The sequence below is a fragment of the Cygnus olor genome, chromosome 18, assembly GCF_009769625.2.
Source record: "Cygnus olor isolate bCygOlo1 chromosome 18, bCygOlo1.pri.v2, whole genome shotgun sequence".
NCBI lineage: Eukaryota > Metazoa > Chordata > Aves > Anseriformes > Anatidae > Cygnus > Cygnus olor.
Genome location: NC_049186.1, coordinates 10,160,681 through 10,185,063, shown reverse-complemented (window position 1 = coordinate 10,185,063; position 24,383 = coordinate 10,160,681). Strand labels below are relative to the sequence as shown.

Genomic DNA, 24,383 nt, shown 5'->3' with positions numbered 1-24,383 from the left:
AGCAGTCCGGTGGCAACGGGCAGCCTGAATTTACCTCCCGGCGTCCCTGCGGGGTGAGGAGATGCTGCCTGCAGAGCAGACGGTTACAGCGAGACTAAGGGAATTCCCCGAGATCACCCGCGTTTGCTTAGGGGGAACAGGGAAGTCAGTATGAGGTTCCTGAATCAGTGCCCTGCCTGTGGGACCATCCTGCTTCGTCCCGTGTTGCGTGGCTGCGTGGGCACCTCTCCACACCTGGCCTGGGTCTTGTTGAGGCTGAAGTTGGGACCCAAGTGATTGCAGAGCCATGTGGGCTGGGGAGCAGGAGGACCTTCAGCTCAGAGTGAGTAAATTAGGGTCTCCCGACTCTCTTGCGCAACAAAAGTCCCATTCCTTGTCCTCAGGGCTGAAGGCTGAACCTGCAAGTCTCAAAATTCCGAAGGTAACCAAGAAGGAGGTGATGACTTCGTCCATTCTGGATCTGGCCAAAATGGTGCCGTCACTGAGTGGGTTCAGTTCAGTGGTTCAGTTAAAATGTCTTAAAAAAACCTTCACATTGCATCGATTTGGGTCTGGTTTTGCTATTCTAAAGTATTCTATGTAAGTATTTATATCGAAGTACTTGTGTGAAATGTTAGCAGACTTCTCTGTTACAGTAATAATTCGACACTGGCTTTAAAAACAGTTGAAAATACATTTTTACTGTCAAGCCCAGACTGCATCCTGTCACTACAGCTTAAATCCTCGCTGAACTTGGCAAGCCCAGGGACCAAAGTCACTGTGGTGCCTGTGGAAACAATACCCTTCATTGTGCCTGAGTGTCATCAACTCACAGTCATTAAATCCACTAATCCCAGCTAAAAAGCTACTGCCTCTCCTGAAATGGAAGTGCAGAGAGACCAAATTGGTCCTGTTGGGGCAATTTTGATTTAATATCTTTGGCAAGAAGAGCATCTTCTGCAGAGCCAGTGCTCTCACAGCGCTCGGATGAGCATCACGAAACGAGGAGGTGAGGAGCGAGCCTCGACCTTGTCCACCTGAGCAGAGGGTCCTGAGCACAAGCAGGAGGCTCTTGCTCCGTTAGGATGTTGCTGTCAGGAAGTCGAACGTAAGAGAAGGAAAATGCCTTTGAAAATCCTCACCTTTTTAGGAAAAAAAATAAGTAAATTGGAAACCAGGTTTCTTTTTAGGTCTGGCCCAGAGGGTGAGATTCATCGTGCGTGTCGTGCTGTGTTACAGACTAGGCAGTGAGTCTGAGCTGGTCGTCAGCATCCCTCGGGAGTCAAAGGGGGAGATGCTGCCAGACAGGAGGGAATTGCCCCTGGTGGTGGCTGCACCATCCCTGAGGACTGAGTTTTGCTGCCCGCAAGTGGGGCTGAGCCCCAGGACAGGGTGCAGCCGTCCCCAGGAAGGGCCGGTGAGCCTGTTGGGTGCCTCCTTGCTAAGGGCTGGGCCCTATTTCTGCGCTTTTGTTTGCGGTGTGCTTTCCCACATGTAAATTCTGCTCGCCGCCCTAATCGCTCCTGGCCTGCTGTTCAGAGGCTTGGCCTGGAGGCTGGCTGTGCTTTCTCAAAGGATGGGCCCTTCTCGTCTCCCCGGGGCTCGCGCTTCTTGCTCAGCCCCGCAGCAAAGTGCTGTGCTTTTCCTGTTGCTCTTCTAGAGTCCCGTCTGGTTATTATCTGCAGACCAGAAGCAGAACCTTTGCTGGCTGGTCGACGGCCAAAATATTGCTTGTTTTCTCGGTGCGTGGTGCAATATCTACGAGTGTGCACAGCTGGGGTATTTTTGCAACAAAAGCAGCTTTCCAGATTTTATTTCCTTCCTTTTTTTTTTTTTTTTTCCCTTATTGCCCCAGCCAGGCGCCCACTGAACCAGAGAAGAACTTTATGGGTAGCAGAGATTTCTGTTAATAAAAGAAAAATGTTGCAGCGTTATGCCTGTTTAAAAAAAATGAAAGAAAAGCTAAGAATTTTTTAACATTTATCTCTCATGGCATGGTTAGTTCCTGTCCCTCATCTGCGAACCCTGTCTGTGCATGTGTTGTCTGTAGGAGGCAGTGACACTGAGTCAGTGTGAAAGTTGACATCGGCTTGAAGTAGGAACTCTCATGGAAAGGGAAGGTTTTGTAGTTCTTGCAGCCATTCCTGTGGCACTCCGCTGGGATGCAGGGCTGCAGTGGTCCTGGGCTCCCTCCTGTCCCCTCCTGTAACGTCTCATCCCGTCGTGTGTTGCAGATCGAAGCGCTTATGATGGAGATGCAGAATCCAGACACGGGCATCAAGATGCAGACGCAGAGGGTGATGATCACCAACATCCCCCATGCCGTGGCAGGTAAGAGCTTCTCTGGGGAAAGGTCCAGGCCAAGAAGTTTGTCACGGAAAAGCTGCGTGTGTGTGGACTCCTTGGCCAATCCTGGCTTATCACTGCATGGGGGCACGTTGGAGCCCATGTTCCCAATAAATATTTGCTGTATGTCCTGTGAGATCTCCCTTTATCTTATTCTCACTCATGTCTTGTTTCATTCCTAGCTCTTTGAATAAGAGCAGAGGTGAACAGGTGCTTCAGCCTCCAGACTCGGTGTATTCCTGGCAATGCTGGATCACAAATAAGGAGAAATATTAAAATCTGATTAAAAGAGGCAGAGTGGAATCAAAATGAAGTATCATGCTTCAGAAATGAGCAGCAAACAATTAGTCTTCCTTTTAACATTTTCTGGTAATAATCATTTTTCTTCAACACGCAGGAGAAGAACAAAATATTCAGCCCACTCCTTTGCCTCTAAATGACAGCTTTTCCTCCTTCAAGCGGGCTGGAGAAGAAACAGACGTGTAGCTGGGTTGTGAGGTGTCACGTCTAGCGTTACAGGCAGCTCTTATCACAGTCTCCCTTTGTGCCTGCTAGCTCCTTTCACAGGGCAGCAGCAATCCGCTATCAGTATCTCTGCTCCCTGTTCTCCAAGCCTCCACAAAAGCTCTTGTGAGGGACCTTTCACTATAAATATTCACACATTCTGAACCAATGTTTCCTCCTGATCTGTTTTTTTTCAGCAGAGCTTTGAAATTCGGAACACAAAATCCCACTGAAACCAATGAACTTGCTGTGGGCAAATCGGGAGAAAGCTCAGCCAAATAGATGAATTCATCCCGAGCATGTTTGTGAAGCTCTGTAGGCCCTGCATGTTGTTTGCCCCATTTTTTTTTTTCTTAAATGCAGAAGCAGAGGCACAGAGGTTCAAAGCAGTTGCCCATGGATCCAGTCAGAGTCAGTGAAAGGGGAAGGAGAACTTGGGTGAAGCTCATTCTCACGAGCATCCTCCATGCATAATAGCGTATCCAGAGCCTGGCTCACATAGCTGTTACACAGCGGAATTTGGTAGAGTGCTCTGCATCTGCAAAGGATCTGTTCTTGCCTCCCCTAGTCCTTACTGCATGGTTAAGGCAGTGCTGCAGAAAAGTTCCTCCTGTACTGCGGATGACGTGCCAGCTAGATCAAGTGCAGTGGGAACAAATACTTCTCTTGATGTCTGGCCAGTATGAAATACCACTTCCTAAAAGGCTGTGGCTAGATGATGTGGAGGGACGATGCCCGTTGGTGCTCGTTGTCTTTGCGTGCCACCGGCTTTGTTCTGGTTCCTTAGCCAGACTTGCTCCAAGTTACCTCTCACATAAGTCATACATTTTAGTCCAATTCTAATAGGCAAGGGAGCTGCAGTCTCCTTGCACAATCATCACTCTCTAAACTGTGATGTTTTTGGTGTTGCAAAAGTTGCGTATATACTGATTGGCTTCTGGGTGTTGCCTAAGAGACTAATTCATTTTTAATAAAGGGATGGTGAAGACAGTAGGGTGATTCAATCAGTGGACACAGATCCACAGAAGAGAACTCAGGTCTTTGCGTGCAGGAAGCTAACTAGGTGATGAATTCAGCATCAGTAAAATGGCTTACAACAGAAAAGACAAAGAAACGTTCATGTTTAATGCGTACCTTTGGGAGAAAATGCTTACAGAGCGAGCTGTCTAGAAATGAGTGATGAGATAATCCTTTAATTTCATCTATTTCAGGAAGCAGGCGGTAGGATAAGAGCTCTAAGCCCCTATTAGAAAGCTAAGTCATCACTGCAATGTCAAGAAAGGTCAACGTTTCGATCTGCAATCCTAGGAGACTTTTGGAGGAAAAGGCCAATAATTGATCAGGAGTTGAGTGTGTTTTTGTCTGGTCCTGTTTAAATGGAAGGAGGTTAATGCAGTTTGCCTCCCAGAACGGAAAACTAAAACCACTGGATGTTCAGGCTGACCAGGGGTAGGACTGACCACACCCCAACAAAAACGGGGAGAGATGGAGTGTTTGCGAATGCAGAAATCTTGTTTGTGTTTCATGTGGCCTGTTACCGCTGCAGCTTGGATCTAAGACTTGGATACCCTTCTGCTCTGAAACCCGTGTCCCTTAAAGGACTGGAGGGGACCGGTCACCGGGTTCTTACTAAAACTGAGACAGGACCATGCTCTGTGGGTCCAGAGATGCTTTGCAGTGAATCTTTCAAGACAAGATGGTGCAAAACAAGGGGCACTTCCCTTTTTCTGGGAGTGTAAGCGGTTGCACCACGTAAGTCACCCAGTGGTTAGGGTTTAAGCGTTGCTCAGGCCATGTGTGCTTCTGTATATGTGAGCGTGTCCTCCTGAGGTCACTGCCTGCCTCGTGCTCCTGCTCCCAGTCAAAGACTGATACCTACACGGTCAGGAGAACGCCAGAATGACAGCATGGCCAGTGAGATACTGGCCCTGCATTTTACCTGTGTTTCTCTAGCATGGCACGTTTGAGGGTGTGTTTGCAAGAAGAGGTCTGTGCAGTCACTGGGCTCCAGGGACAGTGTGAGGGATGAGAAGTGGAAAGGTCTCCTTTTGGCCTGCAGATTACACGCTCCTGATTTCAAGTGCCTGATATTTTCTCTGCTTTACAGGTAACGATATACTGCAGTGGATTCTCCAGCGTTTGCAGATCACTGATGAAGGTGGGTAGAAATGTAAAAAGTGATGCTGTTGCAAATTTGAGCTGTAAAACTTTAAGATCTCCATAGACAAAACCTCCTAGATGAATTCTTCTCTCCTGAGTAGCAGCTCACTTCTAGATTGCAGCTCAGTGTTTCTGTGCAACCATGTTCTGCCTTCTCCATTTTCAGAGGCACTACACCTGGGGGACCTGTTTGTCAAATATGGGTACATCTACCCTCTTCAGGAGCCGAAGAATCTCACCCTGAAGACAGACGGTAGTCTGTACAGGTTTCAGGTGAGTTGCACCTTGTCTAAAGCGAGGGAGCTCAGCATGAGGTTTGGAAACAGGCACCTAGGGCAGTTCCCCAGGAGCTGGAGCCGTGAGGCCCTGCGATGTAGCCATGCGAATCACTCAGGGTATAGGAGGAAGGAAGAAGGGATCCACAGAGCAGCCTCAGGCCAGTTCCCCCAGCCTGGTGTCAGTTCTGTGTATCAGAGCACGGTTTACAGGCAAACTGTGATACTTCCTTTAACTAAATTAGTGTTCCTGCTCAACTTAAAAATAGCTGTCCTTTCCTCCAAATGTATGTTTCCTTCCAGGTTTAATGTAGCAAATGGAATCTGTGAGTGATAGTAGAATGATGTGGGGAGACTGAATAGTGAATACACAAAACCCACAGTACTAGTGGGATATTATCGAGGTTCATGGCTGGAGAGCTTCCGCTGTGATGGGAAATTAGGATGCTCTCATTGGTACTTTGCATGAGAAGTCTGTTTCCCCCATGCTAACAAATCAGGCTCCAGCATCTCAGTCCAAATGCTCAGGCAGCAGTGAAAGGTTGGCCATGTGAACTGGCTGCAGAGCAGAAGTGGGGTTGGCATCGTCAGTCTGATGACCTCGATTCTTCTCCTGTATCTGGCCTGCACCGCCGTGTGTGCTGACACCGCTAAGGAGCTGAGGTTCTCAGTAGGGCAGAGGAAAGGTTTCTTCTCCCTCTAGTGTGGGCAGTGCTGTGCGCTGCTTGGCATGAGTTCAAGGTTGTCGTGCACTAACAAAAGTCTCTTTCTGCAGACACCGTATTTCTGGCCCACGCAGAGCTGGCCTGCTGATGACACAGACTACGGTACGTGATAGCGTTGTATGTGTTTAGGAGGGGTAGAGCCAGTCCATGCGGTCCTGCACTGTGCTTGCTCTTTACCTTTTCATGCTGTTTCCACATTGTGTGACCAGCCCTTAGGTTTTCTTTCATATTGTTTTGTGAACGATTGTGTGTGATGCTGAACGGAGGGAACACTCTGGACGTGCACACCTTGTTGTGCCCTTGATGATGTAAAGTGCTTAAACTTCTCTTACATTCCAATAAGTTCCATCAGACTGGAATGCATCTAAAATACTCTGCTGGGTACAGAAGACTTTAAACACAAGGTTAGATTTCCCTAAATAGTTAAGTGTATTTCTGGATGTGAGCCCAAGACTGTCTTCCTGAAGGTTCGGATCAAGCCCTGCATTCAGAGATGGTTCTTTCTTTATATAATGCACAGTGCCTGCCAATATTGCTTGACAGCTCTTCCCTATCAATCTTTTGCTGCCATTATGATGCCTTTTATTATCGGGCTGGTGATGAAACTAGGGCTGATCAGCTTGATTTGTTCCTCTGGGCTGTGCAGTTCATGGATGAATTAGTTTATACCAAGATTGTCCTCTGTGGTTTTATCTATGTTATGCTGTAGAACTTCTGAAAAAAAAAAAGCACATTTTACATTGGAATACTTTTAATAGAACTTGGAAGAAAACATTGGCCTGTAACTGGAAAACTGGGAGGATGAACTCTAAGAACCTCAACATCTTGAAGATTTGTCCCAGTATAGTTTGACCCGTGAAACCCTGCCTGAGCTCCCAGAGGAGGAGGAACTGCTGGTGGAAGGCACACGCCACCGTGGTTGCTCCCAGCCAACACACTGGCTTGCGAAGCGCTGGTGACAAAGCAAAGCACCAGGTTCATTTTTCTTCAGGGAGCTTGTGTGAGCTTGGAGCTCACAAATACCCGGGAGGGTATTATAACCAAGATTGCTGTGTTTTCCATGGGGGCAATTTATTAATTATTCTTGAATTTGTTGGTCTAAGTATAGCTGACTGCATATGTGCTTCTCCATCCACAGCAATTTACCTAGCAAAGAAGAACATTAAGAGGAAGGGGATTTTAGAAGAATATGAAAAGGTAAGGAGATGCTGTACTCGTTCCACTGCAAACCCCTAAGTTGCTGTATAACTTGTAGCCCTCCATTGCTATGAAAGGGGCATGGCAAAAAATCATCTCTTTTCAATGAGGTGTTACTCCATTTGTGTCAAAAGCCAAAACTGTGGAAGTGAAAAATTGGCTAATGCAGAAAAATACTCTGAAGTCAATGATAATTTTAGCAGGAGTAATTGCTCTCCTTGCTATGGTATTTCAAATTGTTGCAATTCATATAATTACCTTCAGAGCAATCCAGATTTTTTGGCTCAGTTGCCAGCCTGGCCTGGTGGAGCTATGGAGAGTGAAGAAAACCCCAGCCTGGGAGCACCTCATCCAGAATTTTCACACTAACTGCTTTTTTATTTTTATTCCAGGAACATTACAACATGCTCAATAAAAAAATAAACTACAAGTGGGATTTCGTTATTATGCAAGCCAAAGAGCAGTATAAGTGAGTTGACTTGCATTCTGTTATTTGCATCACTGGGGAGGGTATGAGGAGGCAGAGCTTTACTGTCTTGGTACACAGTTAAATTACGGTTTAAAGCATAAACTGCAGTTTTAAAATAACTTGTGAGTGCTCCTCAGGATGGTGAAATAAAGCTGCTTTTCATATTGGGTTGGGGGTTTCTCCATTTAACGTGGAAACTTTGCTCACCACACACATCACAAGTGAAGGATTTCGGCTGTTTTCAAATGACTGGACACCCCCTTGTGAAGTCTCACCCTCGCCTGCTGCACCTGCACTTTTCTCCCTGCCTGACATTTGTCCACCAGAGACCTGGAATCGGTGTGGTTTGTCAGAGCGAGAGCGCAGGCGGGGGTGGGAGCCCTTCCAGCTGACACAAGCGCGTGGCTCTTCACAAGTGGTTTTTGCACATGCACAAGTGTGCAAGGGGAGGCTTAGATGTTGCACCTGATGCGACTCCCTGAAGAAGCTGGGCCCTGATGCTGCAGCATGCAAGCCTCGTGAGGTACAGCTTCCTTTGACTCAAGTGCCAGGGTTGTCTGTGAGCATTTGCAGGTCAGGCCACCAGACTTAGGAGCTGTTATTGGTCTGTTTCAATTAGTGTTTGTACGTGTCCCACGGCAGAACTTCAGGCCTGAATCAAGAAGCAGTCAGTGTTCCCAGCAGAGACTTCTGGAGAAAACTCTGAAATACATACTTAGGCAGCACGCCAGCATGACTTGATGTGGGGAGCTGAATCCTTCAGATTCCCAGGAGAGTTAGCGAAAATGAGATGGGATTGCTCCTTTGGAGATAAGATCTTGCCTAGTTCTATGGATTCCGTTTACCATTTCTTACCTTGCAGCGTGACATGCGCTGCCTCTGCCGTTCAGCAGCCGTTTCTGCCTTCTCTGGGATGGGAGCCAAGCCATCAGCGTGCAGCTCATCAGATAACTGTCTCATTAAACACGGCGCTGTTGCTCTTGTAAATTGAGGTCAAACTTGGGCTAAGAGATACCAAATGCCATTTTAGAGGTAGACACTGACACAATATCTGAACTGGTGGATTAAACGTGTCTGAGGCTGTTTGATGGTGCTGAGTGGTGCAGAGCAGCCCACACCCACCGCATTCAGCCACAGCAGGGTGGCCACATGCAAACGCCCCGTCGGGGATGCTCCCTTGCCCATGCTCAGCACTGAAGTGTGCCCAGGGCTCGTCTGGGAAAAAATGAGTTGGTTCAGCCCCAAACCATGCTAGTTCCTCTTCTTTTTAATAGTAGAGATGACTGAGTTTTAGTGCCTGGGAACGCAGCTTGGCACTGCTTTCCAAATAATTTCTGTGAGAAATGTCCCTTTTACTGAGAGGTGTCAGGATGTGTGTGGGCAGCATCTCTGCACAGCGGTCCTCAGGTACTGCACGGTGACATCTGAGGTGGGTAAACACGAAGCAGCAGGAGTGGCTGCAAGCAGTGGGGTTTCAGTGTGAAACACTACCGCAGGGCTGGCTGTCTAATCAAAAGAGGATGTGTCTGCTTCCAGCTGAGCTCGGGAAGAAGATGATTTCTCAAAAGCTAAAAGCAGGGAGGAGTGGCAGTCATGTGTGGCCATGTGAACTGCGTGATGTGTAGTCCAGAATTAGCTGTGCAAGGCTGTGGTCAGGAGACTGATTCAGAGCATCGTGCAGCCAGGCTGGGACCCATAGGGAGGGGAGGCTGAGGTTGTGCCGCCTTTGTCATCCTGGTGGTTTTAGGAGAGAAAAATTAATGATTTCCTGTTCTTGGCTTTGCAGGGCAGGGAAGGAGCGGAAGAAGGCGGACAGGTACGCCCTGGATTGCCAGGAGAGAGCCTACTGGCTTGTGAACCGGACTCCCGTAAGTAGAGGATGAAGGTGTGTGGTTTTGTATCTCAGCAGTGCCCTCCTTAGAGCCCCTGGGACAAGCTCCTGCCTGCTAGGGGAACAGCCATGGTCACGGCCCCGGGGTGTGCACCCCATTGCTTCTCCTCAGGGAAGGGGTCAACCTGGACCCAGTATGAAATGCAGAGAGCCATGAGCAGAGCAAAAGGGGGCCGCAGGGCTGAAGAATTGACTGACTCGGTGGCAGTCACGGAAAAGAGGTCTGGGGGGAGGTTGTATGTCCAGACAGGGGAGCAATCCACAGCTCCGCCAGCCTTCCCAGCCACAACCGGTCTGGGATGCAAAATGAGCCCTGAATTCACAGCACCTTCTCCATGATTGCTCTCAAAGGTGCAAGGGAGGGAGATTTGGCTGCAGAATCCGTGTTCAAGGGGAGAGTTCCCACAGACAGGGGGCAGAGCTCCCCTGGGGCACGCCTGGCTGGGAGCTGCGGCCGTGCTCAGCAGTGCCAGGCAAATCTGTGCTGGTCACAGCCTGCTTTGGGGCTGTGCTCCGTGCTCTCTAGTCAGAGGCTTTTAAGGTGAAAGTGGAGAGTGATGAGTGGCAGCCCTCAGGGCTCGGGAGTCTCCCCATGCATTCGTGTGTCCCCCAGACTTTAAAACAGAGGAGTGACAAAGCTGTGGTTGTTTCTTGCTCCTAACAGCCCGGCGTGCTTGACGTCCTGGAGTATGGATTAGACCGCGCGACAGATCCCAATGAAAATAAGGTAAACCAGGTGAGGCAGCATTGGTTCACATCTGTTGAATTCGTTTGGGAGGACCCAAATAACGTCCCTAGGGTGGTGTTTTTGGGGGGAATGCAGGCTGTGCAAGTCAGCTCAGCTGTGACAGCCAAATGTGCCAGAAGTTAAAGCTGTCTCATTGTCCAGGGTGTGGGGCCCTCAAAATAGGCTTTGGCAGCTTCTTTTGGCTTTGTCAACTTTCATGACACATCAGTTAGTGTGTGTGTAGCTAGAGGAAATGTTTTCTCTGCTGGTGAAGCTGAATTAAGGAATCCTCTACCTGCAGATGCTTGTGGCTGCCTTGTTATTAGTGCTGAATGAACTCAGTGTGGGCTTGAGGAGTGTAAAGGACTAGAGGAAAGATTAGAGTTTAAAATAAAATGGCAGAATCCCTCCAAAAGGGTAAATGTGTGGCAAAAAGTTGGTGTAGTGGATGGGAGACACAATATGTTGTGTGAGAATGCGTATTGTGAAGCTAAACCATAAAGAAACACAATTAATGAGCTGAGACTGTGGAGGCTGTAACTGGGTGGGACTGGTTTGGAGTCCACAACGAGACGAACGCAGTTCGGTGAGGAGCTGAAGCTAATCTTCTGCTCCTTCATCAGTCCTTTAAAGCCATCCTGTATCTGTGCACTTAATGGTGTTCATTTGAAAGTGAAGTCAGAGCGTGTCTCGGCAATTAAATGCAAATGTGACTGCGATCACACTCACTGTATTCCCACAACTTCTCATTTTTGTAACAGCCTTTAAACATCTCAACAGCCAGAGGCAGGATAATTGCTTTGGCCAACTGTGTTCTGTTACCATAGAGACTGAACATGAGCAAAATGTAGGTTTGGGGTGTATTTTATTTTTTTCTTGCTGTAAGTAGCAGCTGCAGAAAGCCCTTTTTTTTTTTTTGAGAGAGAGAGAAAGCAGGAGAGGGGGAAAGAGAGAGAAATGGAAAAGAGGAGTAGCCAGCTTCTCACCCACAGTTTTACAGCTGACACGGGAGATTTTAGCTTTGCAAATAGCCTGACAGCCCATAGGCACCCAAAAACACAAAAAAAAATCCAAAATCCATAGACAGCCAAAAGCTCACATATATTCACCACTGGACTTGAAGCTTTTTTTTTTTTTTTTTTTTTCCCTGCAGGCTGCAGAAAGCATAACATAAACATAAACATAAACACCTGTGGCCCAACAGCCTTTGTTGAGCAGAAAGGGTGGCCCAGGCTCTGTCTGTAAATGCTGACCTGGACTGTATTATTTTGTATCCTATCCCTTGCTAAGGCAGCAGGGAGTTTTACTGATGTTTTCTGTGGGCCCAGGCTCTGGCTCTGACATAGGTGAAACAATGGGAGCAGAAAACGAGTGCATGAATCCGGCACCCATTTGTTTGATTTTTGACTCTGATTCCACTCGATGTAGCTTGACTTTACTGGCCAATTAGTTTACTTTTATCTTGACAGCTGAGAAAGAAAATACTCCCAGTGATAACTCATTTCTGACATCAGGATGGCTTCTTTGAAGCTGATAGTGGCAAGAACATCTCTTTTTCACTTGCCTCAGACCCTTTGGTGAGCTGCTCACTCTAATTGATAGATAAACAGGCGCTCAGCCACACGTTGCACTCCTTCCAAGGGGACTTTTATCACTGACCCGTGGGCATGCTATTAGAATGAGTTAGGAGTTGTAGTTGGACAGGGGAAGCAAGACAGCAGTAGTTGTCCATTGATCAGCTAATTAAGGGCTGCTTTAGCCTTTTTTACCCAGGTCTCAGGCTCAGGATGAAGCATCACTGCTTAGGGAGTTACCAGGCAACTGCCAGAGCCCACTGGCTCTCCTGCAGGTACGGCTTTTGCCTTCTTCTGTGAGCAGAAGGCCTTTAAAATGGTGCTTTAGCCTAGCCAAAATCACCGTGCTAGATTCAGGGACTACTGAATGAAACTCCCTGGCTTGTCGCATGCAGCAAATCAGCTGCAGCAGTTCCCTGTAGTCGCTGCTGACCTTTAATTTCCCAAGTCTCCGTCAGTTTGGCCGCCTGATAAACACGCAGCTTCCGCTGCATCCTTCCCGTCTGTTGAACCAACGGGATCAGAAGCAAATAAACAAGATAGGGGAAAACCAGCTATTTGAAAGAAACCCAACATCTGGGCTGTTCAGAATCTGATTTCCAGCTGTTGGGGGGGAAACACGAGCGCAGCAGAGCTGCATGCGCAGATGGTCGTGTGCTAGGTGCAGAATTTGCCTCTGGAGTGCAGGGCTCCCAGCTGGCTGCGTGTAGGGAGGTTCGCACACCAAAAGGGGGGTTTGTGTGTGCAGAAGCAGCTGGTTGCATGCTCCAGTGCTGCTCCTCATTGAGAGAGGCGGTGCCCGCAGGTTTTTGCTCTGACTGAAGGAAGGCGAGCTGTGGAGGGGGGCCAGGCTGTTGGTGCTGCCCCGTGCTTGGCAGCTGGTGCTTTGCACGGGATCCCGGTGCTCATTCTCGCTGCTTACTGACCTGCACGTGTGGGTGGGGGCACTGCCAGCATTCGGGGAACAGGCAGACTGCAGGGTGATTTGACCAGGTCCAAAATTCACTCCGAGCTCCATCTGGGCACACCCACGAAAGCTGCTGTCCAGCTGTTTGTGTCCTCTGCAAACACCGCAGAGCAGCCCGACGGGCCAAAACACGTTACCATCATCTCCACAACGTGGGCGGGAAGGCCCGCGCCGAGAGCAGAGGAGGTCCGTCGTCCAGCTGGAAGTTAGCAGGAGGCGTCCCAGCTCTCGTAGGAGCTCGGGGCTCCAGCCACGTGGATCAGCTCTCGGCCGGGTCCTGGCTGGCTCCCAGCTCCGCTTTGCAGCTGCGGCTTGCGTGCGTGGGGAGCGCTCAGCTGGTGGCAGCGGGCTGTGACGAGGCTGTGCAGGGCGGGACGGCGCTGCGCTGGGTCTCGGGGAGGAGGATGTTCTTCTAACGAGCACGTGGCCCTCTCCTGAGTCAGCCGGAGCTCTTTCGCTAATTGCCATTTTGATTGGAAGCCTGGAGGGCTGGGGAGCTTATCCACGGTAATTGCGCTAAGTCACTCATTAAGAGCATTGCAAAATTAATCTCATTATAAGAAATTACACTTTTGTTCCAAATGTTATTTCCTTCTTAATGGCAGAGGGCGGATGGGTGCTATGGGGCACTTTGGCGTTGCTGCTGTCAGCAGCTGGGGGTCAGGATGGGGAGTGCAGTTGGGACAACTGGCAGCGCTCAAAAGGACACAGAGAATATCCGGGGTCTCTTGTACCAGCAGCAAAGGTGGAAACGCTGGTGTGGGGAGCACTGTGGAAGGAAGGAAAATGAAATGATTTGCAGCCATGGGGTGAAACAGCTGAGATCCTTCCCAGTTGCTATTGGTTTCAGAACTGGAAAGGGCTGAGCACAGCCAGCACCTGCAGTCGTCGGTGGGGTGATGGATGCTGTGCTCCGTGCTGGGTTCCTGGTTGATTCCTCGCCAGTTCAGTGTTTGCCACTGCTGAGTGATGCTCAGCCCTTCTCATGCCATAGCCCCATTTTCTGTGCAGTCCCCCACCCAAGAGCACCCCACCAAACCCCCCCGACTTCCCAAGGCCAGCTGTCCAGAGGCTGACCTGCCTGCTCAGGCTGTGGCAGGAGAGGGTCCTTTGTGTAGGATGCACTTAAAAAAATCTTTCCCTGTATGCAGATGTGTTCATTAGCTTTGATTTTTTTTTTTTTTTTACATATGTACACATAACTTTTCTTCATTGATGGTAGTTTAATTTATTTCTTGCTCTGTGTAACACTTAACTTACTGCGCTCTTTTGCTCTTTTTCTCCTTCCCAACAGCTATTTGTCTCGTGTGTGTGTCGTGTGCTGCGTGACTCTAAGACCCCTGTAGAAGACAAACACAACTTAACTGCCACGTGAGCTGCCGTCAAGCCGTTATGCCTGCATCCACCTCTCTTCACCCCTGCACCACGCCTGTCCAAGGCACCCACTTGACAAAGCAGAAGACATGAGGGGCCTTTTAAAATCATCTAATGATTTTAACCTCTTGGTTTTCCTAAAGTAAATGCCCTAGCCACTCTTCAGTTTCCTCAAATGGAACAGTTCAGCTGGCACTTTGGAAATCTGATGGGGCCTGATTTGTATCTCAGGTTGCCCAAGTAGATAGCGAACTCCTGTTGTGCAGGAATTAGGTGGCCTGAAACAGAAAGTTCTCTAAAGAGGGCGTTTCTAGGACAGTAAATGCAGCTAGTTTCTCTATGCAAACAGGTGGCGAGTTTTTTTGGGTTTTGTTTTTTTATTTTGACTTCCATTTCTACAGTGTATCTGAAACAATAATGCTGCTGTAGAAATGTGGGGGAAGAAGAGGTGCCTGCACGAGAGCTTTCCTGGCATCAGGGGTACAGCTAAGCTGAGAAGGGTGAAAAAGCTGCTCTTTAGTCCTTGTGTCTTCCAATTATGAGGCTGTACGGCCCTGTGGCCAATGATCCTGTTGTTGTCCAAGAGCTTTGTACCCCCGTTGATGTGTCAGCCCTTAACTCCTCATGTGCAGTTCCTTGTGTGTGGCCAGTGCAGCTGGTGTTTGCTTTCCTGCCTGTCCCTGCTGAGACTGTGTGTGCTGTCGTTCAAAGCTGGCCATGGTATTTCCAGCAGTAAAAGTCTTCCTCCCCTTGCAATGCCACGGTGAGGATTTCTGTTAGTACTGCACCTGCCGGGCTAGGTTTATGTTAGCATCAGATGGGCTGGCTTCATGGTAGCGCTGTACAGATCGGCTGATCTGCTGCGTATCTGGCTCCTGCCGCTGAAACGGTGAGTGTGCCCTCTCAAAACCAACCAAGTGTCAGCAAAATATGCACATTTTTCTTCCTTGTATAGGACAATTTCTCCCTCCTGAGCAGGACTAGTGATTGTAGTTAAAATGCACAAGCAGACCTGCATCAGTCTCACTGTGGTCCCTCAGAAAGCAGCGCTGGGAGGGCGTCCTGCCTTTCCCAAAAGGGGCAGCTCAGTGTGCAGGTTCCCTGCTGAGAAGGTGGGAGACGCAGGCTGCCTGTGTCATTTGCTGCCAGATGTTCCCTTCCTCATGGCTCACAAACACGGCGCTTCCACGAGGCGCTCTGCAGACTAGTGTCTGCCAGGGGCTTAATTAGATAGGGTAATTCTGGGCCGCAGATTAGCTGCAGGACTCTTGTTGGCTAAAATGGGAGATGCAGAACTAAAAGGCTGCAGAAGCCTTTAAAGGCTTGCTGGGAGCATCACTGACTTAGCCTGTCTTTCGCTCTCCTTCCTCAAGTTTATTTCACACAAAGTAACTGTGCTTCAAAGCAAGCTGGGTGAATAAACACCCTGCAGTTAATTTCTTACCTTCAATTGCTTGCTCATTTGTGGATGACATCTAACATAGTCTGCGTTACTCAAATCACAACGTAAGCAGCCCTTGCGCAGCAGATACTGCATCTGAGGCTTTTAATTGTGGTGTTTATATTTTGCAATGTGTTGGTTCCTGTCTCCTTTAGCGAATATTGAATGATCTAATCTGTGTCTCGTAAACGAATCTATTTTAGCTACATTAGAATACCCCCTTAATTGAAGGCACACAGGCAGGCTGTGATGGAAGAAGCAACACTAAATAGTAAATACAGCTAATGGAGTGATTTACGGTGTGTAGATGCTCTTAGCTTTGATGATACCCCTGATTAGCTGAGCTGCTGTGTTTGATTTTAATTGTAATGAGAATTAATTGGAGAGCACTGCACAACAGCAGCCCTGCAATAGTGTTTTCATATTTCAAAAAAGGCGAGTGAAAGCACCCACCCCAATTTAATGGTTTTTGTTTCTTTGTTACAGAAAAAAACAATGGATGTTTATAGGAGAGAGGTAACTGATTATTCCCTTATTTCTACGCGTTCAACCTATATGTATTGCTTATTTCAGTATTGCATGGGGGACCAAAGCCCCCTTTGCAGGGGATAAACTGTTTTTAAAAATGTCTGGGTTTGGCTGGCAAAGTCTCTGTGCTATGAAGCTTGCAGTCAATATGTTTTCAGGACATTTTCTCCCACTACAGGCAGCCAGCAGCTCTCCCAGCGATGGGAAGGCTCAGCAAGGGCTGGTACCAGGGCTAAAATCCAATAGATCAAAATTAGTGGTGGGGAAATCATGGGAGATACATCCAGTGGCGCCAGCGCAGAGACAGCCAAGGATCAATGATAATTACATGGTAAATCATCCGGAGCATTTCTAGGTGCCCCGAATGGTAGCTATTACCCAATTTTTATATAGGATGGAGAGTGGTTTTAATTACTTGCACATTGCAAAATGCCCTTTTGATATTTTCAATAAGCTCGGTGATGATAGCCATTTTACGGTGACAGTTTAGGGATTCTGTGATTCCTTGGACATCCAGTGGATTACTGGGAGGAAGCACTCCTCCCAGCACTCTGAGGTTCGGATAGAGCTGGCCTGGTCTTTACATCTCCATGCTCCTAACCATGGGTGTTTCTGATCCCTCTCAGATCATGTACTATCAGCAGGCCATCATGAAGTCCAGAGTGAAATCTTCTGTCTCCCTTGGAGGGTAAGTCCTGATTTCTTTCTGTGCACACGTTAATTAGTCTTCAGCGCTCGTCTCCTCGTGAGATGATTCAGCTCTCTGTTCTGGCAGCCGGTGACTCATCAGGGGAATCGATCCGGTGGCCACGCTCAGTGCCGTCTGCGTCCTGGCTGTCTGGGCTGTGCGCCCCTGGGCCCGAAGGCACAAGGCAGAGGCGGGGGGGTCAGAGTCCCAGTCGTGATGAAGAGCCCCTTGCAGCTAAGGGGAGCTTTGCTACAAATGTCTGCAGAGCAGTTTCAGCCTCTCGGTTGAGCTCCCCTTTGAAATTGAGAGGTGTTCAGCCTGGCCGGGGCTGGGACCCAGCCCAGCTCTGCAGGCTGGAAAAGCAGCTCTGGAGGCTGTCCTGCTCGGGTGCAGCAGTTATGTCCGTCCTGTGCCTGTTCTGCGTGGGATGAGTAAGCAGTGAGACAGATCGACCCTCCTGGCCCCAGGATTCGGCCCCAGGGAGTGTTCTTGCTCAAAAGGTAATGCCCTCAGAAGGCAGCAGAGCTGGGGGAGTCTCTGATTAGTCTGTATGATGAAGGAGCACACTTTCCTCCCCAGGAAAGTCCAAGCAATTAATTAGCAAGTCCTCTTCTCAGTGGGAGTGTTTCCTGATCAGATTTTTGATGAAGCCAATTAAGTGCAAAGCTCCCAGTCCTCGTGTTAGCTGCTGCTGCATTTGCCACGGGTGTTTCTTACCTGGAATCGTGTGTGCTGGGCAGCTCCCTGGAGGTGCAGACCACAGCACCGGGCTGTTTCACGTAGTCCTTGCCATCCAGCGATTCCTATAAAACCTGAGATAAACGTGATGCTCAGGCCTGTTCCCTGACAGAAAATAGTTACGGATGAACGAAATGGGAGGAAGAGCCCAGGAAGCTGTGCTGTCTCCTGAGAACCACAGCTTGCAAGGCACCAGCAGCTCTGTTTCTTCATCTGCCACTGACTGCCTGGTCACATTAAATGCTTCTTGCCTCAGTTTTCCAACCAGTGAGCTGGAGCTGGGGACACCTGTCTGCCTTTCGGAATTTCGTAGTGCTTAACTGTTTGGCAGAAGCATTTTTTACACAATAGTCCTTGTCTTATGATGGATAGTACCCAGTATCTGGATCAAAAACTCCTTAGAAAAGTTGGATCTCCACCTTGAACTATGGGATTTGCTCCAAGTCAAATTATTATTGATGAAGATAAGATCAGTGACTAGATAATGTGCACGCATCAGAGCATTGCATTGATTTAGGAGGAGCTGCAAAGCACTCATCATTCAAAGGACAGAGCAACGTCACCTGAGCTGACAGGTTTAGATTTGCAGCTTGATTAGAATATACGGATTGGATTGAATTATGCAGGTGCTGAATGCCTTGGCATTTCGAATGAGAAGATAGGATCAAGCGCTTCTGTGCCAAACCTGCGGTATGCTTTGTGCAGTCGCATTGTATAACTGAAGGATCCATGCCAAGGTGCCTGTTAGCAACAGGCCCTTGGACAGTGCACTCCCAGCTCTGAGCACATAAAAGCAGTTTGGCCTGGAAGGAGTTTTAAACAGAGAAACCAGATGAATTTTTTTCAAGAATGAAAAAGGGAGGAGAAAGCTAAAATTCCAGGACATTAGTGAAATTGGTTGTAATTACAAGTCTCGCCAGCTTAGAAGGTAGAAGTGTTTGTCTGGTTCCTGCTAGGGTAGGGAGATTTTTGCTTTGTGCTGAGCCCTCAGACTCATTTGCAGAGGAATGGGCTGTGTGGTAGGTGAGTAGAGGCACGGAGAAGCCAGGATGTGCCCTCAGCACCGCCTCACCTCTCCCACAGCTCGCTGGGCTCTCCCACACCCTGTCAGGAGGCTGCAGAGAACCCAGCCTGAGCAAACACCACACTTGCTTTCCTTTTCTCTTGGCACTTCCCTCCCTGTAATGTGTGGCACAAAACAACACGGGCAGGCGTTTCTCAGTCTGAGCTGCTGGCTGGAGAAGGAAGCAGCACTCGTTTGGGGGCTCAGTCCCACTTCCTTGAAGTGAGGAGGCAAAATGAGGTGATGGAGGGAGGAGAGCCTTGGATTTCCCAGCACTTGAGCTGACAAAATCACTGCTTTGAAAGACACTCAGGAGATTGCTGCTAGGCAAGTGGAAAAGATTAAGAGGACTAATGAATCAATTTTTGCAGTAAGGCAGGGGTCACATTCCAGACCCCCATGGTAAGGCTGCGCCTCTGAAGATACCTGCAGTCTGTGCAGCCATTTGGTGGTTGTAACAGGGCTGGCAGCAATTCTGCTTGCAAATTAAGATTTTGATTTTGCTGGATTTACCTGCAGGCTTGTGAAGTACTCTGAGCAGTTCCTCTCCAATGATCCTATCCTGTCGGGATGTCTCCCCAGCAACCCCTGGGTAACAGACGACCCTGAGTTCTGGGATCTCAATGCAAAGCTGTATGTATTTATATTCTTTTGCCAGCTTGTGGTTTACACTGACCTTTATGCTGATAGAAATCAGAAAGGGGAAGCATTGATCTCGTCATGATATCCGGTCTCTGGTTGTGAGCAGGGAAGCATTCCCTTTCTGACATAGCTAAAGAAAGTGCATCCTGGGAATGCTTCGTGCTGAACTTGCAGCATTATCTTCTTGAAGTGGGGCCTTCCTTAACGTTATAGAAATGCCCGAAGTGTTGAGAGTATGCACTTAGAAGCTGCTGAGTGGGTCTAATCCTCCCCTAGGATAAGTGTGGTCCAGTTTTACTAGCACAGGAGTGTGGAACGTGACCAGTTATGCTCAGGTATAGCACTTTGCACACACCCGAAGTTGCTTTCTTATACAGAGTTTGGGTTGGAGACACCTGCTGGTGGTCCATCCCTTCTCTGAAGTCTCCCTTGGTTTTTCATTCAGGTAGCATTTGCTAATTACACAGAAGCATCTCTGTGTTTGAAGCATACAGCATGTTGCTGGTTCTCATTTGAGACCAGCAATCCTGTTACAGTGATAATATCCCATTAGACAGCCCCAAAGGTACCTTCACAGAGTGCCTTTATGAGAAGCAAAGCTTTGAGCACCGACCAGTTCCTCCTCCAGAATGGGACTGAGTCAAACCTCCGTCAAAGCTGGGCTGTCATTGTGAGAGCAGAATAAACCCAAGATAAATCCTCATCCCACTGTGTACCAAGTTGTTTAATTACTGCTTACTTAGTGGGCTGACTCGAGGAGCTCATTACAGCATTCTGGAAAACAGAAAATGCCGAGAAGTCTCCTGACATTCCAGCAAAGCACATTTTGGTTTTAATTAATCTGCCATTTAGATGGGCCCCATGAAACCGTCGGTGCTGTTTGTGTTCATCCTTTGCAGAGTGGAAGTCCCCACCAGAATGCGTGTGGAGCGATGGGCCTTCAACTTCAGTGAGCTGATACGAGACCCCAAAGGTCGGCAGAACTTCCAGCTCTTCCTGAAGAAGGAGTTCAGCGGTGGGTCTGTGCTCGGTCCCTTTCCCCCTGCCTGGGCCGCACAGCAGGACGCTGTACAGCTGAGACAGAGCAGTAGTGGAAATCCTTGCCTTTGCAATAGATGCTTTGATCATAAATAATGGTAAAGTCACAAAGTGGAGCGAGTAGAAGTGACTTTGGACGCAGTGGCTATGCAGCCAGTGCGTGCAATACCACCTAGCGGCACAGGACACAAAATACAGTGCAGAGCAGCCTTGGGCGAGGGGACCGTTCCCAGGCGAGCTGGAACTGGTTGAATTCTCATGCTCTTGCAGGTTTGTCACTGAGCAGAAGGCAGTGGAAGGTTGTTTCCTCCTGCAGTCTCAAGGAGATTTTCAAGGTGGCTGTAAGAATTGGAAAGACTGAATCGGGGCCAACTTGTATTGAATCAAACTAATTCAGTTTAGGAGTTAATTAATGGGATTGCAATTTCCTTGCTCTTGCTCTCTGCTGACTGAGTGCTTGTTATGCAGGAGAGAATCTGAGTTTCTGGGAAGCCTGTGAGGATCTCAAGTATGGAGACCAATCCAAGGTCAAAGAAAAAGCAGAAGAAATTTACAAGTGAGTGTGGTAATTTTACATACTTAAACTCTTTCTACATGAGTCCCATATGCTCCTTCCATGTGTTGGCATTCTCCAAACAATTTATTCCCGAGGCCTTCCTTTGTGAGCTGTCATTAGGTATGGCTGTGCTATGTCCCCGTGTAGGAAAGGAGCTTGTGAAGATGAAAGCGTAAATATTGTTTTGTTATAGAGCTACTTTTCCCCTCTGTTCTCCAGTATGACATTTACATCTCGTCAAGGAGAGGTCTTAGCGCATAGTTTAAATACAGGTTTGGAATAGCAAATATCTTGGGGCTGCCACAAGGCGAGTGGAGAGACCCTTTTGATTCCAGTGAGCTAAAATTTGTTTTATGTTGTGTGTTATGCTGCAAGAGGAAGTGACTGCATGTCACACAGTTCACTCTGCCGAAGAGGAGATCGATTGCCCAAGATTAGGACAGCAAATTGTAGTGGGAAGTTGAAGGGACTTTTCCTTTCATCCGGAGGCAGAGGAATCTCTGGGAATTCACTTGCTAATGGCACTGTTGATCCTCCCCCTTGCAGGCTCTTCCTGGCTCCAGGAGCAAGACGCTGGATTAACATCGATGGCACAACAATGGGCATCACTGTCAAAGGCCTCAAGCACCCTCATCGCTATGTGCTAGATGCTGCTCAGACCCACATTTACATGTTGATGAAAAAGGTTTGTTATTTGTTTCCAAAGCCTGAGGGGGATTCCAGGTCTCTGGGCCTTTCCGTGCCTTTGAGTGTTATCAGCTGTCACTTTCAAGTGGCCTCTGTTTGAAAAATCCCGCAAGTTTGCTGACTTAGGCAAGCACTGGTTCAGGCCTTTGTATTGTGCTGCTGCTTCCTCCCTCTGAGGCAGCATGCCCCCAAGGTGGCAGAGGTTAGGTGTCTGCTCGAAGTCCTGTTTTCTGACATCAGCTTGGTCACCAGCTCGTTCAAGGCTTGAACAAATCTTTTAACTCCCTGGCTGAAAAATTGAAATGCTGTTGCCTTTTTACCTCCAGAACCGGTGTGAGACTAACTCAGTGTTCATTCAGCACCTGAGAGTTTTATACGTTCCTAGCATCAGTATTTAGTACAGTAGCAGCTATATTTTCTTTTAAGGGTCATCCTTTATTCGGTTGGTACCGCTCTGTGTGCAACATCAGGTGTCCCTATGGGGGGATGCTTGTATCCAACTGTTCTGTATCAGTGGATGTAAAAGGTAGTAGCAACTGTGATACAACTGCACGAGTTCTGTACCAGGAGCATAACCAGACCTCATTACTCTCTTGAAAATAAGTTTTACTGATTTTATTTTTTTAAGCACTTTTCTGTGGTTATGTTGATGGACACCCCTTTCTGAGGTCTGACTGATGCAGCAGACTGAGGGCTGATACGGGCAGTATGTAATAATGTCAGGGCTTTCACTAGAGCATGATGATCACAGATAACCTATAGCTCCTCCTTGTAAGTGATACAAAACACACGTAGCAGGAAGGAGCATTGTTGGCCAGATCAGCAGCTAATGTAGATTGACAATGAAAGCAAAAGAACTATATTGATTTTAGCCAGATGCTGAAAGGTTTGGCTTCCAAAACATAAGTACTTCCCCCGGCAATGGCTGTGGGACACCTCTGGCCTGGACTAAGACCTCTTGGTCTGAATCTTACCTGGGAAACTCTACTGGAAAAAGAAAAATATTGGGAATTTTGCAAGATGAAAGGGTATTGGTTTCAGTAACTACGTTTTCCTGAGAGATGCAAAGTTTCTTAGGCTGCTGGGTGAGATTTTCCAATTCCCATCTTCCTGAGCAGCTGTATTTGGTGGTGTTTGGTGTTTGCAGCCCGTAACAACCAGTTTCCCTTTTTTCTCCTAGTAGGACTCCTATGGCCGCTATTTAAAGTCTCCAATATACAAGGAAATGCTGGCCAAGGCTGTTGTGCCTCAAGAGACTGTCAAAAAAAGGCAAGTGAAACTGGATGTAATTGTGGGGTTTGTTTTTCTTGTTGTAGCAAGGGTAGAAAAAGCCTGAGTTGCAGCAAAATTACTATGATTTAGATGTTTGCGTAATTAAATAATTTTTTTCACTAGAAGATGCCTTGCTTTGAGGCTGATTATGCTCTTTATTTGTGAGCCCTTTGGAAACAGCTCATGTGCAGCCAGAATATACTTGACGATTGCTCAGCTGCCTTGTGTGTTGGGTCTGTTTAGAAAGGCTGTGATTGTTGAGTTAATCACGGCTCCTTTCCTGGAAGGAGAGAGCACTGTGTACTGGGCATGGGAAAACTCCCAGCCGCGAGGCATTGGCTGCCAGAGGAGACGCAGAGCCACTGCAGGGTCCTCGGCGGATTCTGCTCAGCTCTGCCTGGACAAAGCTGCTTACACCCTGCGAAGTGAAGGTGAAAGGCAGCCAAATGGAAACAAAGGGCGCCTTACCTGTGAGTGGCTGCTGGCACAAGGTAGCTAGTCTGAGAAGGGGCAGGCTTGAAATGGCTCTTTCCAGACCAAGCTAAGAGTTGCATGGCAAATTTGGACCATTTGAACGACAGTTGCTTCTTAAAGCAGAATGTGCAGTGTCAGAGCCAGACTGGGTGGTGTGCTTCTTTTTGTTCCTCTTCCACTCGTCAGCCTCGCAAGCAAAAAGAGGAATCGCGGACTTTCACACTATCACTTCATCTAGAGCCCATTTCAAGACAGTGGGAAAAAAAACAACCCTCCTGCTTGGGGCTTGGTTAGTTTTTCCCTGAGCCACACATCACAAGGTTGCTGGCAGATGTTGGTTGACCCCTGGTGACCACCGTCACGTCTGTCAGTGCCTGCGCTGGACACGCAGTGCTGACACAGCACGCTGAGGGAACTACAGGGCTGGCACCCCATCCGGACGAGGTTTAAGATTTATTTTCACTGCTTGGTAATGCTTCTGCTGAAGCAGATAGCAGGTGTTTTTGGGGGTATCAGGGATGGCAGAACCACCCAATACTGGTCCCTGTCTTGATCTTATTGAGAAAAAAATCACCTGATGGCAGTTGTTTGGGTTCACACTGAGTGTGAGTTACTTTCATATGCTTACAACGAAAGAGCAATGTACTGGACATCTCCTGGCCTTGGTGTCCTCACTAGGACCAGAAACAAGACCACCTTTACTCTTGTAGTAGTTCTGCAGCTGGTGTGTGACACTGAGTCACCAAGCCCTGTTTAAACCACCTAGTCTGCACTTGCACTTCCCTGTTGGGTGCGTGACAGCAGCATTTCTGTCTTGGTATCTGAGCTTACCCTCCTGTAAGTGAGCTCCTGGAGTGCTCGTTGGCTTCTCTTTGGGACAGACATTGAGACCAAAAGTCTTTGAGAGCAAAGTCAGCCAAAATGCTAAGATGCATCTCTATTTCATGTATGAAGAGCCTTTCTTCTGCCCGGTCAGGTACCAGCAGGTGCTGTAACAGGTGCCCCGCTCCCCATGCGTAGCCTCGGGGATTTAACCAGAGTGTTTTTTCTGACTGGTGACTCTGCTGT

The 24,383-nt window shown here is 48.2% G+C and overlaps 1 protein-coding gene across 2 annotated transcripts in view; it reads left to right on the top strand.

Annotated features, from left to right (window-relative positions):
• LOC121056836 (regulator of G-protein signaling 9-like) overlaps positions 1 to 24,383 on the top strand; it is a 34,945-nt gene that overhangs the window by 4,390 nt on the left and 6,172 nt on the right. Inside the window, exons 2-16 of one of the 2 annotated variants that reach the window (XR_005813528.1) lie at positions 2,214 to 2,310; positions 4,937 to 4,987; positions 5,156 to 5,262; positions 6,040 to 6,091; positions 7,128 to 7,186; positions 7,579 to 7,655; positions 9,442 to 9,523; positions 10,211 to 10,273; positions 16,116 to 16,145; positions 16,784 to 16,845; positions 19,166 to 19,279; positions 20,188 to 20,303; positions 20,795 to 20,882; positions 21,429 to 21,567; positions 22,750 to 22,838. Coding sequence is in view for 1 of the 2 variants with exons in the window: in XM_040530188.1 (XP_040386122.1) it covers positions 2,214 to 2,310; positions 4,937 to 4,987; positions 5,156 to 5,262; positions 6,040 to 6,091; positions 7,128 to 7,186; positions 7,579 to 7,655; positions 9,442 to 9,523; positions 10,211 to 10,273; positions 16,116 to 16,145; positions 16,784 to 16,845; positions 19,166 to 19,279; positions 20,188 to 20,303; positions 20,795 to 20,882; positions 21,429 to 21,567; positions 22,753 to 22,838 (1,223 nt within the window). In the remaining variant the exon portion in view is untranslated. The remainder of the gene's footprint in view (positions 1 to 2,213; positions 2,311 to 4,936; positions 4,988 to 5,155; positions 5,263 to 6,039; positions 6,092 to 7,127; positions 7,187 to 7,578; positions 7,656 to 9,441; positions 9,524 to 10,210; positions 10,274 to 16,115; positions 16,146 to 16,783; positions 16,846 to 19,165; positions 19,280 to 20,187; positions 20,304 to 20,794; positions 20,883 to 21,428; positions 21,568 to 22,749; positions 22,839 to 24,383) is intronic. The other variant, XM_040530188.1, reaches the window with a different exon arrangement.